General features: G+C 36.4%; 1 protein-coding gene across 1 annotated transcript in view; it reads left to right on the top strand.

Moving 5' to 3' along the window:
* Positions 1–16,475, top strand: part of FBXO8 (F-box protein 8) — a 39,582-nt gene extending 23,107 nt beyond the window's left edge. Inside the window, exons 4-6 of the mRNA XM_022594901.3 lie at positions 11,819–11,937; positions 13,781–13,977; positions 15,490–16,475. Coding sequence (XP_022450609.1) covers positions 11,819–11,937; positions 13,781–13,977; positions 15,490–15,677 — 504 coding nt within the window. The 3' untranslated portion in view covers positions 15,678–16,475. The remainder of the gene's footprint in view (positions 1–11,818; positions 11,938–13,780; positions 13,978–15,489) is intronic.
* The last annotated feature ends 1,861 nt before the right edge of the window (positions 16,476–18,336 follow it).

Here is an 18,336-nt window from a genome sequence, read left to right as displayed (position 1 = left end):
AAAATAAACAAATGGGACCTCATGAAACTTAAAAGCTTTTGCACAGCAAAGGAAACCATAAACAAGATGAAACGACAACACTCAGGATGGGAGAAAATATTTGCAAATGAAGCAACTGACAAAGGATTAATCTGCAAGCAGCTCATGCAGCTCAATATCAAAAAGACAAACAACCCAATCCAAAAATGAGCAGAAGACATAAATACACATTTCTCCAAAGAAGATATACAGACTGCCAACAAACACATGAAAGGATGCTCAACATCACTAATCATTAGAGAAATGCAAATCAAAACTACAATGAGGTATCACCTCACACCGGTCAGAATGGCCATCATCAAAAAGTCTACAAACAATAAATGCTGGAAAGGGTGTGGAGAAAAGGGAACCCTCTTGGGACTGTTGGTGGGAATTTAAATTGATACAGCCACTATGGAGAACAGTATGCTTCCTTAAAAAACTAAAAATAGAACTACCCTACGACCCAGCAATCCCACTACTGGGCATATACCCTGAGAAAACCATAATTCAAAAAGAGTCACATGTTCATTGCAGCACTATTTACAATAGCCCGGAGATGGAAGCAACCTAAGTGTCCATCGACAGACAAATGGATAAAGAAGATGTGGCACATATATACAATGGACTATTACTCAGCCATAAAAGAAACGAAATTGAGTTATTTGTAGCAAGGTGGATGGACCTAGAGACTGTCATACAGAGTGAAGTAAGTCAGAAAGAGAAAAACAAATACTGTATGCTAACATTTTTATGGAATCTAAAAAAAAAAAAAAGGTTCTGAAGAACTTAGGGACAGGACAAGAATAAAGACACAGACATAGAGAATGGACTTGAGGACACGGGGAGGGGGAAGGGTAAGCTGGGACGAAGTGAGAGAGTAGCATGGACTTATTATATACACTACCAAATGTAAAATAGATAGCTAGTGGGAAGCAGCTGCATAGCACAGGGAGATCAGCTCGGTGCTTTGTATCCACCAAGAGGGGTGGGAGGGAGATGCAAGAGGGAGGAGATATGGGGATGTATGTATATGTATAGCCAATTCACTTCGTTATACAGCAGAAACTAACACACCATTGTAAAGTATAAAACACACCATTGTAAAGTATAAAAAATTATACTCCAATAAAGATGTTAAAAAATAAATTAAAAAATAAAATATATATATAGGAATAATTGGGTCCTCAGTGCCCTGCACCAGGCTGCTGCACTCAGTATGATCTGCCACCTATAGTACCCACCTTCCCTGTATGTTTCATCTAGGGTGTTTTTGGCTTGGAAGAACAAAGAACCTAATAATGGCTTAAACCATATAAATTTATTTACTTCAGAAGACACCCAGAATGGGTATCCCAGAGTTATTTCAGTGATACGGTGATCTCATCGTGGGACCTCAGTGTGTTGACTTTTGCCCTCTCTTGATCACAAAGTAGCTGCCACTACTCAAGATATCACATTCTCATATGAAAGTACCCTCAGCACAAAGAAAGGGGGCAAACTCCCTCCTCAAATTCCTTATGCTTATTAGAGAGAAAAAATTCTTTTCGGGAGCCTTCAGTTCACGAGAACTGAATCACGTGAACGCCCGTAGACCAGTAGAAAACAGGGTAGAAGGGTTATGTGATTGGCTTAGGCTTAACGTGATTTAGCACCTGTGGCTGAGATGCTCGAAGCAGTGAAGGAGCGAAACGGCCTTTGGGAAGGCATCCAAGCATCTGCAACACTATTTTCACTAGTGAGCCACTTGAAAAATGTGTGATTTTGCTTCCCTTATTTCTGCGGCTCTGCTCGTTTGGACACCTTAATACTCAAGGCAGGAATATTGACACCAGAGGCACAACAATTCCAACTGCTGGCGGAGGCTACCTTCTTGCCATTTTAGTCCTCCTGCCACTGAGCAAACAGACCAAAAGGAAAAAATTAAAAAGGTATGAGGGTAGATAATTATGTTGTGGTTGAAGTGACTGAGCCTGATTACCAGAAGGAAATAGTTACTGCTACACAGCGTGGAAAAACAAAAGGATACAAGTGGAACTCGGGAGATGTCTAGAGTTCTTCTAATTCCATTATATTCAACTGTGAAAGGTATTGCTGAAAGATCACAGTAGTCCTGTAGAGGCAGGGTTTAAATCCCATCACTAGATAAAGAATCTCGACCAGCTGAGAGGCTAGGCTGGCTTCATTCCTCAAGAGCTAAATATAGATTATCCCAAGCTAATCATGTTACTTCCATTCCCCTTGGCTTCCATGTGATCCATGTAATCCATTTCTGACCTGTGACAGACCCTGTGACAAAAGAGTACTGTATATGCACACGCAGAGTTCTGGACATCGGTATATAAGGATGCAGTGACAGGAACACCTGCGGCCACCTTGAAGCCATGCAGGTTGTTAACACGCCAAGAATAGCACATTGGAAGGAAAGAATTGGGTCCCATGATGCCAAGTGTGAGCCTAAAAACCTGGAGCCTTAGTAGTTTGGGATTCCTTATACAAGGTAATAAATCCCTGTACTTTTTTTGAATTGAGGTTCCTATGTTTGTAATCGAAACATCCTAACGCTGCATCATCATCATCACCATCACTGCTGTTACCCAAACTCGCAGGAGTTTGATGTGAAATCCTGCACAAAAACTTGTTCATAAAAATAAGCATCGCTAATTCTCATTAGCAAGTTAATTTTATCTCTAGATTGCTGATGAGAGTTTAGAGTAAAAAGAGCTAGTTGACAATGAGAGGAGTCCCTCACCAAATATAGCTTCTCCTCTATAAAGATTATGTACCCCGGAGACCTAAAACACTCACGTTCATCGGCAAAGTCCCTTTACCTTGATCATCCTTGGCGTCAAAGGGCAAAATTATGCCTCTCAGACACTGAATATTATCCTCTCGATAAGTTAATAACCTTCATCCAGGTACAGCTGGTCAAGTCATACTAAACTAGAGGCCATTAACTCTCTTCAGGGCAACATGATGTATGTGTGGGTATATGTGGATGTATGCTTCTGTCTGTTTCAATCTGATCTGTCGTGTGTGGATTTTATGATTAAGAAGAAAACTTTATCCTGTGTCTATGAGGTCAGCTTTATTTTACACTCTGCCCTGACCATACTATATCTGTGGTCACCCTCCCTTACCCTTCCTTGCCTGCAAGAGGCATTCCAGCATGTGGTTTAGAATCAGTCCATAGAAAGACACTGGTAGACTCAGTGTAAACCTTTCAGAAGCTTCGAAGAGAATCAGTTTCCCAGGCTGCTTGCTAGTCTGTATCTAACTGAACAAGATTCAGGCCTGGAGTGTTCCATAGTTTATTCATCTCTCAAACCACCTGATGGGTTTTGGTTTTGTTTTCCTAAGTCTGTTATAGGAAATACGAATTTGCTACCTCATTTAAGTGTAAATTGTCTGGGGTAAAAGCATACTGAAATTAGTGCACAATGTACTGATCTAGGACTTCGGTCTAGAGGAAAGAATAAAATTAGAATATTTTAATTGTAATATCTTAGCACCACAACACTCATACTACAAATTAAAAAATGTGAAATGCTAAAGTGAACAAGATTTTTTCTTTATGAATTTTGTTACAAATTTAGATAAGTGTACCTAAAGACTTTGCAGTATTGTATTAATATTTTAAGTACCTTTCAAAGAAAAACCTGTTTGCCTTTTGTTTCCTTACTTTACCCTCTCTGACCACCTTGGCACCTCCACCATGTTCTTCTTTATCTGATGTGACCACATTTTCAGTGAAACTTGACATCACTTTCTAGATTTAAGTTCTCAGCTTTAATGTCCAAGGTAGTTGTCTCTCCTACATCTCTTTCCTGAATTTGAAATTGCTGCTACCAGTGTCACAATGAGTGCTTTTTTTCAGTAATTGAAAAGACAATATTTCCTCAGTTATTGGATGTCATCACTTGTACAGCATCCATCAATTTAATTACAGCTTTGAAATATGGAAGTTCGAAGGAAACACTACATTAAATGCAATTTTTTGACCAACTAATCGTAGTGTACATTTATCCATAAGATTATGTAACCTTTTTTCCTTTCATATCAACGTTTTTAGAGATGCCTTCTTTATAATCAAAGTCTTAACATCTTTCTGAATCACTTACTAGCAGTTAAATATATCATTAGAATGACATGTTGCTTTTTATTTTTGGAATGGTTGCTTCGACCTTTGGGGGTTTATAATTTGAGGCATTTACAGTGTACTGCCCCAACTCATAGGTTTTTATGTTATTTTTTTCTTTTGTTATGTTATTATTTTCTCTTTTTTCCCCTATTTGAATTATATAATCCTTACAAATCTACAGCTTCTCTTGAAAGTCATCTGGAAGCTTTATACAGAGAGATTCAAATATTCATTCAACAGACACTTATTAAGTATCTCTCCACTTGCTAGTTATATGACTTTGACCTTGGGCAAATTATTTACACTCTCCGTGCTTCAGTTTCCCCATCTCTAAAATGGGGACAATAGGGGAATTCTCTGGCAGTCCAGTGGTTAGGACTCTGAGCTCTCACTGCCAAGAGCCCAGGTTCAATCCCTGGTTGGGGACTAAGATACCACAAGCTGCACAGCGTGACCAAAAATAAAAAATGGGGACAATAATAGTACCTATATCATGGTAGTGTTGTGAAAATTTAATGAAATTATATGTGTTAAATGCTTAGTGCTTCTAAGTGCTCACTAAAATGTAGTCTTATATTTATACTGGAAGTAGAGCTACACACACCACACACAGGAGAAGGCACTGCTCTAGGCTTGGAGGTTCTTCCTCTCCTGGAACTTTTGGATTGTAGTAAATACATATTTGACACCTGAGTAATGGTCCTTCATGAAGTATGTATCAGTCACAACAACATCTTCTAGCTTTAGATGGTGATACACTTTGCCTTTAATTTCATTTTCTGACATGTGATGAGCAATCTTTGCATATACAATAACTTTTTAGTTCAGTGGTACTGTTTGGTTTAATCTTCTTGAAGACATTTTAAGCAATAAATCGAGGTCCAAAATTATGTTCAAGTTAAAATGTGTCTTGGCTGAAATGGTGGTAGGATGAACAGATACTTTAATTACATGAAGAAGTATGCACATGTGTTGGCAGTGAAACTACCATTTAAATCCTAACTTCTCTGCTTGTCTACTATTAAGATTTGGGCTTTTAAAAAATTTTTTAATTTTAACCTCCCTTTGAAAGTATATGTTCTGTTAGGAGAACACTTAAAAAGAATTTTGTTTATTTAAAAATTGATTCAGAGCTGTTAAAACATACTTATAAATGTACATTCTAGAATTTAGGTAATATGATAAAATTGTAATTTTTATTTATTTATCAAAGTAGAGTCAGTCATTTAAATAGCCATATGTGTAGGTATGTACGTGTATATCTATAAATGCACATATTACAATGCAATATTTGTGTGTGGTTTTTATAAAGTGGGAATTCTAAACTAACATTTGTGCTCAAATGTGTCACTTTATCATTAGTTTGAAGTGTTATTTATCATACCTTAACCTAATAGAGTTTTATCTCCATATTTTGATTAGGATGCTGTGTTTTTCTAATTTACAGACAGATTAGAGATGGGGCTTTTTCTAGAAGCTTACATCACCGACCAGCAATTGTCAATACTAATTGCAGTAATGATTGCTATATTTAATTATTAGTAGTAATTTATCACAAGTAACATCATCTTCATGCAGTGATCTAGCCCAGTTATGGGTGTGACTCCTTGGAGACTGTTAGAACTCACAGACATGGCTCGTTTTCTGTTTGAGGCTATTAGAACCAATTAATAGGGACTTTTTATTGTTATTTGAAACCTTAGATGATGAAGTTCATGTTATTTTGTCCGATGTCGTTGCTTTCTCTCCTATGAAAAAGAAGCAGAAGATCTGTCCCACGCCTCTCCTCCATTTTTCCTGGACTCCATTAGAGATGATTTTCCATTTTTCTTTTGATTTTTTTTTGAACTATCCCTCCTTTTTGTGAGTTTCCTATTGACATCTTCTAGCTACAAGTAATTTAGGGCGTATGTGTGACTGTTCTTAGCAATTCCTCAGCATTGTGCACTTTCACGTACGAACAGCCTTCCATAAATTGTTCTTGGTAGCTGAAAGCCTTGCCAATGCAAACAGGTCCATGAATAAGCTGACTTCAGTCCGTACTCATGACTTTTCATTATCCTCCAGATAGAATGTGGTGTTCTGACCAATTTCAGTAACTGAATCAGAGGGAACTGGCTACATGGGCCCTCTCTCTTCTCTCCACAACTGTCACTTCTCCATGTAAGTGTGGACGGCGTGTGCACTCTGTTCTTCCCAGGGAACTGACAAGACTGAAATCTGCAGCTCAGATTTGAAGCTGACATCAACATTATCTTTACATATCTTTCCCAACGTTTATTACCCCCCTTTTCCTCTTAGTTATAAGTCACATAGAACCTTCCAGTGAATAGCCTAGTTGTGGGTACCTCAGTCAGAGGAAAGCATTACTTATTACTCTTATAAAATAATCTTTCTACATAGATGACTTAAAAAACTTGGGCATAGTTTTTGCTTTAGTTTTTTCAATCTAGTGACTAGATTAGGAATAATTAGAGTAAATTCCCATGAATAAAATTACCATGAATAAAACTATTGTTTGACATTTCTGAAGTTGTGTGCTGAAGGTCAGTGTTATATACATAGGAGAGTTGCATGGTAAAACTTAGTGGGCAGAATGAAATGAAATGACAGCGTAAAAGCATAGATACCTAGTCTTAAACTTTCTCATTAAGTAATCTTCTGCATTTATTTCACTTCAGCTAAAAAGCAAGGTGTTGATTTTTTTTAATTTGCAGAATACGTATCCCTAGAAGAATTTCACCTATTCAAGGTCTATGTGTTTTTTCCTCTAACTGTAGAGCACATGTTCTCTAATTAAATCGGAAGAGTGAGAACTGCTGGACTAGATAAAAATTAATAGATTTTACATTTTCATTAGCAATTCTGCTAGCACTATAAAAAGGAGAAATAGTATTAGAGATGTCATCTTAACCACTGCTGCTGCTATTTTCAAACAAGACAATGGGAATACTCTGACCTGTAGAGGGCTGCACTCTGGTGTGCTAACTTTTTAGAAATAATTAAGATTTTAAAATAAAAGCTTTCACAATATATATTGTATCTTATTTTTACAGTATTTTTAGTACGAAAATGTTACATTTCAATTGTTCATTTCACTGGTTAAAATGTATACTTGAATGTTAATAGATTAGAAACCTAGATTGAAGTATTTTGTTTTATAAATATTTATTGTTAAAATTTAAGGATAGTTATTCTAAAAGTTTTCAAATGTCCTTTTAAAAAGAAAATTAAATGCAGTGTCCAGTTCGCTTTCTATTGTATAATGTTCAAAGGACAGATTTATTACCTGAACAGCAGTAGCCATGGTACTTGATTTTTACATTTTATACAATGGCAAATTTGAACAAAGCTAGCTAAAGCAAAATTTTTTTTAACTAAATTTCTTTCCTAAGTTGTTCTTTAGGGAAACAAATTAAGGGTACTCCCTAGCATGTCAGTTTTGTTTTATTAGTGATTTCTTTTATTGATACCAACTGTTACACAGTGTGTCTGCCAAGTGTCTGGGCCAGTTGCCAGTACTTTCAGTACTAGTAGTCAGCACTTTAAAAAAAAAAAATTAGGACTTTTTATTAAGAGCAGTTTTAGCTTCACAGCAGAAGTCAGTACTTTGCATGCCTAGCTTACTAGAATTCACTTTGTCCCCAAATACATATTTTTTGGTTCTGAACATATATATGGTAGGTTTTACTTTTGAAGCACACTGTGGATAATAATGATTTGATTCCAAAAAATAGGTTTTATTAAAAGAGGAGAGAAAAACATGGATATTTATATAATAAAAGATAAGAAAGTAGATATAAAAACAGGAATTGCTGTGTGAAAGGAGCCCTTCTTATCATAGTAAGCAAATGGAGAGATACATTAGGTAGGGGACTGAGCTCCAACACATCCTTTTCTCCACTCTGAATTCCTTCTTAATTTTGGCTTTAGCTATTTGCATATGTTTTCTTGAATTATTTGTTTGCCACCTAAATAAACATTGTGTCTAAACAGCTTACCGCTCTAATTGGAGTGTTTAAGTCTTGGTGCTGTCATTTGCATAACAATTTTTAGTGACATAATCCATGGAGAATGCTTTACAGAATTTCTTGATTTTTTTTGTCTTTGAATCACTGACAGCATGTGTTCTATTAAAGAAAACCTTAGCATGAGATGAGATGAATTCACCTTAACTTCTCCTGGGTTTTCATTGCTGCTTGGCCCTCCTTTTCTTTATTCCTAGTGGATTTCCTGTTATACCCTGCACCACTGTTGGTAGAAATCTTTACCATTTTGCTCAAGGAGCCAAGCCAGCTCTCTTATTCAACTCTCTCCAGATGGCTCATCCTCCCTAAAAAGAAAACCAACATGCACTCTGTTTTTGTCTTTTAACATTTTCTTCATGCACCTGTCTCCAAACCAGTACCGCTATCCTGTCTTCCAGGCTGAGAAAGCATGTTAGACCCCACCTGTGTTTTCATTCCTTTCGCCTGCTCTCCTCTTCTCTACTTGCAGCTCCAGTTATCTTCTCTTTCTTATCTTTTTGCGCTTTAACTTTGCCATTTTTTCCCTCCTATATACGAATACATTTTTCAAGTGAGTTGGCTGTACTCAGTTTCCTTACCTTGCTCATCCGCTAGCTTTCTACTTGGACTTGAGTTCCCATAACTCTGTGGAAAGGGACCTCTTGAAAGACATTATTTTAAAAGTTTCTTAAAGCAAAACTCTTCTACTTGTGTCTATCACTGTAAACCTGGCAGTGTGCATTATTTGGGGAAGACGTTCCATAGCTTTCATCAGCTTAAGGTCTTCACTCAAACCACACACAGTGTTTATTCCTTTTTCCTTGTGACACAGATGTCATAAGTCTTAATCTTTTCAGATGTCTTAATGCCTTAATCTTTTCTTCTTTCCTAAATAGCTTCATCTTTAGACCTAATATCCCTGTATCCCTCAACTCTTCCTCACATAACATGAAGTCTAGACCCTCCAACAATCCAATCAGGCCCTGGTTTCCTTTATTCAGATAGTTCTAATTTGTCAGTATGCCCCATAAAATGTGACATCCAGAATTGGACACTTTTTAGTGAATCATGTAGATGATAATGAGCTAAAACCTTCCTTTTTCTGGAAACTATGTTAATATAGGCTAATATTAATGTTCATGATTTCCTCTCTGCCTGTGAGACACACGCGCATGCACACACGTACACACACAGAAACACACACATATACTGCTGAGAGTTTTAGTCCTGGTTAATAACTATAATTAATGCTGTATGATCTAGGGATTCCTCTGTACCATTCTTGTAAAACATTATTAAAAATCAAAAATACTCATACATGTATTAAACAAATACGTAGTTATTCAACAGATGTCATGCTATGGTTTCTTTCGTATTTTATTGCTTTTTACAAAACAAGATAGGAATTCGGATGGTGGCCAGCTTGCTTATTGAAGACAATTATAATCCGGTCCCATGTCCTTTTCTGTTTTGTCATCCCTTACTCTTCACTCTGAAAGCCCTGCTAAAGTAATCTTCCTTTCCAAAGGAATCCCGGGCTTGAAACTGATGCTGTCTTTCCTGAAAACCAGCAGTGTTGGCTGATTTCAAGCCTGTGTAGCCGGTTTTCAGGACTGGGTTGAAAACCATCTGCTTACTCCTCTGCATCTGATTGATTTTAGAGAACTCAAGTGAGGTTACATATTAAATTCTCAAACATGTATTCCGTAAAAAAAGGAAATGACCAACAATTGTATGATGCTTGCATAAGGCAAATGCCAGTGTTAATCTACAACTGAGGAGCATCAAACCATATTAACAATGGCATATATCATATAATTAGAGAATTACATGCTATTTAACAGATCACATTAGTGTTTTTTTTACATTTTGTAAATTTTTAAAAAGTAAGTTAGAATTAGTTTTGTGTCTCTTAAATACTGATTTACAAGTAAGCATGAATAAAGAACCTATTAATTACTACTTAATTGACATTCCTTTGTCTTTGAATCACTTGGATTAAAATTAAGCACTGGTAATACTTCTAATATGTTGTTATGCTTTTTAAATGGAGGAGTTTTAGAAAAAAAAATCAAAACCTGGCTTAATTTTGCAGAGTAGATCAATTAAATATACAGTCAACTCTCGATTGTTCAAACGAATGGAGGAAAGGATGGAACAAGCATTCCTGTTTCTCTCGTTCCTGCCCCCTCAGACAATTGCTGAGAGCCTCATTCCAAACAAGTTCTTTGGCTTTTCATCTTGATCATGTTATGTGCTCTAGCCTTGTATCCAGGGTGCAGTCTGAAATATGGCTTACCACTGAGTTGGCAAAGTTTCACGTTCTAACATTCTGCTCTTTATATGCTTTTTAAAATCAGTGCTTTAGGATTATTTTTATACTTTTCAAATTCTTATGAAAATTTGATAACATTGCTAATAGCCTGTTATCCTCATAAAATTAGTTTTATATAAAAACCTTATCTTTGAATTACATTTTATAGATAATTATAACCTTTCAAAAGCATAACCTCATGGTACCAAATTGCTTTAAAAATGTAATATAAAAATTTTATGAGAGCTTTTATTAAAATTCTTCCAATTTTTTGAATTCCTAATGTATGCAATATTTCTGATCACTATGTAAGTGTTTGTAAAGGGAAGAAATGCGGAAGGAATTTATGTGTGAAAACAGTATGTTGTGTGTATATAATATGTCATTTTCTCTACCAATTAACTGCACACATTGTGCTATTATCCAGACATGAGCATTCATGGGAATGCATGTATCTGGATAACTGTGAGTTGAAATAAACACACCTGCTTTTATTTCAATAACTGCACATTCAAATCCACATAAGGCATTTATTTGAATGTGACCTTCATATACATGAGAGAACGTTGGTTTCAGTGTTTGATTTTTCTGTTGCTATTTTGTTGTTGGTGGTTTAAATCTAAAGTAGGGTACAACCTTACGGGTAATGCTTCTCTGGAAAACTTTGCATGCAGAGAAAAGGAAATTCAAAGATAAACCCTATGAAAAACACTGAAATTGTTTTGTCTTATTATGTTTAACCTCAGTGTGTATTGGAGCTAAATTCTTACAGAATGTATTGAAGCCAAAGTGTATACAACCCATAAACCAGTCTGGAACTCTGCTCCTTTTACTTTAAGTAAATTTAATGATTATTCTTTCCAGAAAAAACCTGTTAGTCTTTGATTTGGAGAATCCTTTTTTCTCAAGAAGCTATTTCCTTGAAAAGTGTGTTAGAATATGTGTCTGAGCTTTAGAAATCATGTTTTCCATTAGGCAATTGAAGTGTTTGTTGTAAGGCTTATTCTTAAAGTCTGTGTAATTGTTCTTCCCCACTCCCCCCACCGCCAATTTAGGTCATATTTCTGGATAGTTAGTTTTAACTGACCTGAGCCAGAAAATTGAATTAGGATGTCCTTAGAAGTCTTAACTTTGAATTTCCTACTTTTCATTGCATGTAAACTATCAACCACAAATAACAGTTTCAGTTCAAGTTCTAGCTTGTATTTTGCATGTTAAAGCTATAAACAGTCTATTAATGCTGGAAAGAATCTATAGCTATTGTTCTGCTATTGCCTAATTGTTAAATTTACAAAGGAAGACTGATTTTATTTATGTAGACTTGTCTTTCTGTCTTAGGGAGTGAACTACTTTATGTCCAAGGGCATCCTAGATGATTCACCAAAGGAAATAGCAAAGTTTATCTTCTGTACAAGAACACTAAATTGGAAAAAACTCAGAATCTATCTTGATGAAAGGTAAAAAAAAATTAATTTTTCATCAGACATGAGTTAAATACTGCTTTTAATGAGTTAAGTTTTACCTTAAAAACTGTACTACGTAGCATTCATCTAGTTGCAAAATTGAGTGAAGACAGGAAAAAGATTCCTATACCTTGCAGATCATTTCTCTTGCGAGCTGATGAGGGATTTAGCATTGTAAAGGTAAAAAAAAAAGCCCAAGCACAGACGCAAAATGGAAGTCCAGCACCTTTGTGATCGCAGACCAAAACTAGACATAAAATCTAAGCGTTTGGTAACTAAAAGTTCTGAATTTTGAAATTGTCCATATACAAATCAAATGGACAAATAGTACTCAGAAACACAAACCCTATAAGGTGTGTATATTTGCATCATACTACGCAAAAGTGTCACATAAAAGCTTGAAAATTCTGGAAGCGTGATTTAATAGCGTGCTTTACAGAGACAGTGCCTCGTATGCTGTTTTGACTTGATAGTCATTCATTTGTCCTCTTGAATTCTGGGTATCAACAGACAGAAAAATATTGTGAAAATATTTTGATGTGACGTCACCGAACTACCATTTTAAAAATTATAGATCTCATAGAAATCTAAAGAATGGCTCAAAAATGTGTTTGTCTTTTCATTGTAATTCTCTCTTTTTTTTTTATTTCTCAGGATTTTTCAACAACAATTTGTATTTATTATATTCCAGGAACTTTGCTAGAAGTAGCAGTATACAGTTGATTAAAACATAATCCCTGTCCTTGAGGGGTTTATAGTTCAGCATATCGGTCATTGAAAGAAATTTCTTACGTAAAGACGGTGTCATTAACTCTTTTTGTCCTTAAACGCTAGGTACCTAGGGATCAGCAGTTTTTCTTTAAAGAACCAGATATTTCTGTGAATATTTTAGGCTTTGAAGGACATATGCTCTCTATTGCAGCTACTTATAACTTATAACACATGCCATTGTGTCATGAAAGCAGACATAGACAATAAGTAAACAAGTGAGTGTAGCTGTGTTCTAGTAAAACTTTATTTATAAAAACAGGCAGTGGGCTGTAGTATTTGGCCCACTAGCTGTAGTTTGCCTATCCCTGCCATAAGCAACTGGTAGAAATTAAGATTTCTATAATCATGGTCATATAATCACACTTGAGTTCAGTAAGGATTGAAGCATATTATAACAAAGTGTGACTATTAGAACGCTATTGATAAAAGATAAGTATATATGCACATATGTACACAAATATTTATAAAATTGTAAACAACCTAAATCTATATCATTAGAATTCTTATATCCATAAGATACGCTACTGTGGAGCCATTTAAATGAAAGAGTTAGACCTTTGTGTAAAGACACAGAAAGCTGCTCACAATACACTATATGAAACAAGCAAAAGCAAATTCTAGAACAATATAGGGTATATGTAGACACTTAAAAAAAGTCTACATAAACAATTGTTACCTCTGGTGATGTGGATTGGTATGGAAAGTGAAGATTCTCCTTATTTTCATAATTAAAAAAATAAAGAATTCTGTTTGTCATTTGGATTTAGCCAAGAAGATACTTGAAAAAAGTTACCATTTTTAATATTGAAAAATTCATTTTATAGTTAGAATTTCTAGTTTCACCTTGTTTTGTTATTCTATTCATGAAGATTTTTAAATTGCTTAATTTTATAAATAATCATACTTTGATGTTTTAAAATTTTAAGACACATATACTTTATAGGATTGCTGATGTGGTAATCAACAAAGTATTTTCATCCAAAAAATGAATAATCTGTGATTTTTCCCATCATTTTTTTAATAGAGAAAAGTTAACTAAAGCTGTACCTTTTTCTTTTTCTACTAGGAGAGATGTCTTGGATGACCTTGTAACACTGCATAATTTTAGAAATCAGTTCTTGCCCAATGCACTGAGAGAATTTTTTCGTCACATCCATGCCCCTGAAGAGCGCGGAGAGTATCTTGAAACACTTATAACAAAGTTCTCACATAGATTCTGTGCTTGTAACCCTGATTTAATGAGGGAACTTGGCCTTAGTCCTGGTAAGAATGTATATAGTGAATTCCTTCCTTCTCCCATTCCCATCTCTAGGTAAAAATAGTAGTAGATGAGATATTTTTCTCACTATGGGGAAAAATGCTTCCTGTAGTTACAAATACTTGTCTTATTGCTTCTAGCAATAACTAGTTTGTCATAGCTATTGTTTACATGTAGTAAATATACTGTTTTAGGAGGAAAGTTAGACTTAGGTATATGAATTCTTTAAAATTCTTGTTTAAGCATTGGATATTTTTACTAGTCTAATCAAAAACTTGAGAGATTATTTTTAAAGCTTTTAATAATGCACATATTACATAGGTAACACCTAGAATTTTTCTACTAAAATTTGTTTTTAATACAACTAGTTTTCACTGTTTGTGTGTATGTGTATATGGGCATGGTATAGCCTGAGTCACCTATGTATTTTTTTCATGTGATATGGATTTATTTCTCTCTTCATATCAAAAAACTCTTGTTGTGCTTCTCTTACTACAGAGATTGCAAAGCCTTTTCCTATCATATGAAATTTGTTGAGCATGCTTGTGCAAGACAATCTTTATTAAGACCGCAATATTCTGAAAAATAAACACCATAGTAGTAGCAAGTAGTAGTAGCAAGTATCATGAGGTTTCTTACTGTTTTAACAGTAAACATCAACTATTGCCCTGAACAATATAAAGAAGAAAGTTTTTGTTGCGTGGGCTCAAGTTTAGCAATTTTTTCCCTAAAGATTTACTTTCGAGATTAATATGTAAATTCCATAGACCTTTTAAATACATATCTTAAATGACAAGGGTAATTTAATAAGCTTGTGAGATGTTTACGTTTTATTTTCTAGTACCAAGTTAATACATTTTATTGTCATTTAAAATGCTTTCTAATTAAATTAGGTTTTTGTAAAAGCGTTTGAAAATAAACATCCGACTTTTTTTTTTTTTTGCCGTACGCGGGCTTCTCACTGTTGTGGCCTCTGCCGTTGAGGAGCACAGGCTCCGGACGTGCAGGCTCAGTGGCGATGGCTCACGGGCCCAGCCGCTCCGCGGCATGTGGGATCTTCCCGGACCGGGGCACGAACCCGTGTCCCCTGCATCGGCAGGCGGACTCTCAACCACTGCGCCACCATGGAAGCCCCCCGACTTTTTTTTAATGGGAAGATATACTGACAGTACAAATGTATTTAATGCGTAGTTGAATGGGAATATCACATTTGAAAGCAAGAGACAAAGCCAATTCTGAAATTTTTAAATTTAGAATGACTTTTTACTATAAACTCCTAAACTGTTTGAAGAAAATGCTCACTGAATTGGTGTTCAGTTAGGATGATCGACATCCCTGTTTGCCCAGGAGAGGAGTTTCCTAGGACACAGGACTTTCATCACCAGACTGGGGAAGGCCCAGGCGATTATGTTTAATTATAATCTAATCTTGAGCTTTAGAAATTATGAACAGTTTTGCCTTTGAGACCACAGTTTAAAAACCAGCCAGTAATTCAAGGTGTTTCTTTTTCCTTCCAGATGCTGTCTATGTACTGTGCTACTCTTTGATTCTACTTTCCATTGATCTCACTAGCCCTCATGTGAAGAATAAAATGTCAAAAAGAGAATTTATTCGAAATACCCGCCGTGCTGCTCAGAACATTAGTGAAGATTTTGTGGGGCACCTTTATGACAACATCTACCTTATTGGCCATGTGGCTGCATAAGAGCACAATTGCTAGGACTTTAACTTTTAACTTCAAACTAAAACTACCCAAGGACTTATTTAGGGGATATGGGGGTTACATTAGTGCTGGTCATTCTAGCCTCTGTATACAATCAAGCTTGAGTGTACAACCTTTTTTCTTTTACTCTTTTCTTTTCTAGTAATTTCCTTGGGGAACTAAAGAATTTTGCAGAATTTTTCTTAATTTTGCTTATCATGTTTTGCACAAAGCAGAGCCATTGTCTGACACAGCTGTTTAAGAATGTTAAACTGACATTATACTCTAAAAAAGATGGTATATTTGTGCATTAGATTTGCCTGAAAAACTTTATTCATTTCCATTCTTTTTTAAAATACCATGTAATGTGTACATATTTAACTAAAAAGATTTATAATCATAATTATTTTATTGTAAAGATTTTAACTAAAGCCTTTCCTTTTTCTCTCAAACTGAGTTCTGAAATTTATTTGATTCTGATATGAAATTATTACTGTCTTCATAAACGTTGGATCTGACTTCAATAGAAAGCAATACCAGCTTCTCTTTCCTTTGAACTTTGAAAAGAGTATTGATTTGTTACTATGCAAAACAGGCACTTATTTTTATAACAGAAATTAATCACTTCATTTTTTAAATTTCTGCGTTAGTTAAGTCTCAAGTCCTTTAAACCATAGCAAAACACGTTAAAATCTGTTTCCACACATAAGAACAAAATGTCATTAGAACTTATATCTGAAGTAGTCAAACCTTACTATTCTCCTAATTTTTTTTTATAAATTTATTTATTTTATTTATTTATTTTTGGCTGTGTTGGGTCTTTGTTGCTGTGCACAGGATTTCTCCAATTGAGGCGAGCGGGGGCTACTCTTCCTTGTGGTGCACGGGCTTCTCATTGTGGGGAGCACGGGCTCTAGGCACATGGGCTTCAGTAGTTGCAGCATGCGGTCTCAGTAGTTGTGGCTCGCGGGCTCTAGAGCACAGGCTCAGTAGTTGTGGCACATGGGCTTAGTTGCTCTGCGGCACGTGGGATCTTCCTGGACCAGGGCTCGAACCCGTGTCCCCTGTATTGGCAGGGGGATGCTTAACCACTGCACCACTAGGGAGGCCCTCTCCTAATCTTGATGATTTCTGTTCAGAATCAGTTGGGAAAGGAATATTGTGAATGATGGTAAACAGTCTTTATTCATTCATTCAGTATATATTTATCAAGGGTCTTCCATGTGCTAAGCATTGTGCCAGGTACTAGTGATACCTGGACATGGGCTCTGCCTTCACAGAAGTTACATGATTGGGTAATGAGAGGAAAACTACCGCTTAATGGAGAGCAAACGTATGATGTATATCTTAACAGTTATTTAATCATTAAAACACTTAACATTGGAATGATAAAGGACAGTGTAGGGCTTCCCTGGTGGCGCAGTGGTTGAGAGTCCGCCTGCCGATGCAGGGGACACGGGTTCGTGCCCCGGTCCGGGAAGATCCCACATGCCGCGGAGCGGCTGGGCCCGTGAGCCATGGCCGCTGAGCCTGCGCGTCTGGAGCCCGTGCTCCGCAACGGGAGAGGCCACAGCAGTGAGTAGTCCTGCCTTCCAGATCTAGCCCTGATATTACAACTGAACGATGTACTACAGAATTTTCAAAGACAAAACATAAGATAACCAAAACAACTTTTGAAAATCAAGGGGAATTTCAGACTGGTAGTAAACAATTTCTAAGATTCTGAAGCAGATATCTAAATATATTTCACATGTGCATAATTTTGAATTCTATGACAAAATAATTCTAATAAGTGTACTAATCAATGTCTTCATAAATGCACACACCTGTGTAAACCAAGCCCATATCAAGATATGCAACCTTACACAATGTATATGCACTTAACACTGTACCCCCTAATATAAAATATGAACTTTGTAACCATAGAGGTGTATTTACCCTGTTGGTTATCTTATAGTTGTCATCTGTCTTATATATAGCCTATGTTATAAACTCCACAATATAATGGTATAATTTGCTGTGGACAGTCATATATATTTTAAATAAATTAAGAAAAAAAGCTCTTTTGCATTTACCCACATTATTATATTTGAGGTGGCTCTTAGATGATCAGTAGGGAGAGTTTAGAGAAAGTCTTTCAATGTCTCATTTCTCACTACAAAATTAAGCGTAGCCTCCCTAGTGTGGCATGTAAGACCCTTCACGATCTGGCCTCTGCTTACCTTTTTTTTTTTTTTTTTTTTTGCGGTACGCGGGCCTCTCACTGCTGTGGCCTCTCCCGTTGCGGAGCACAGGCTCCGGACGCGCAGGCTCAGCGGCCATGGCTCACGGGCCCAGCCGCTCCGCGGCATGTGGGATCTTCCCGGATCGGGGCACGAACCCGTGTCCCCTGCATCGGCAGGTAGACTCTCAACCACTGCGCCACCAGGGAAGCCCATGGCCTCCGCTTACCTTTAAAGCCTCATCTCCAGCAACATTCCTCAAATGTGGTCTGGTCTGTCTTTGCCTTTTACAAGCTGTTCTTTCTGTAGCATCCTCCTCTCCCTCCTGTATCTAAAGTCCCCCTTGGACTTCCCTGGCGGCACAGTGGTTAAGACTCGCGCTCCCAATGCAGGGGGCCCAGGTTCGATCCCTGGCCAGGGAACTAGATCCCACATGCATG

This window comes from Delphinapterus leucas, chromosome 6 (genome assembly GCF_059928025.1).
Source record: "Delphinapterus leucas isolate spDelLeu-1000000601 "Yukka" chromosome 6, BTC_Dleu_Yukka2, whole genome shotgun sequence".
Lineage (NCBI taxonomy): Eukaryota > Metazoa > Chordata > Mammalia > Artiodactyla > Monodontidae > Delphinapterus > Delphinapterus leucas.
The sequence above is the reverse complement of the archived record's forward strand: the minus strand, read 5'-3'. Positions and strand labels throughout refer to the sequence as shown.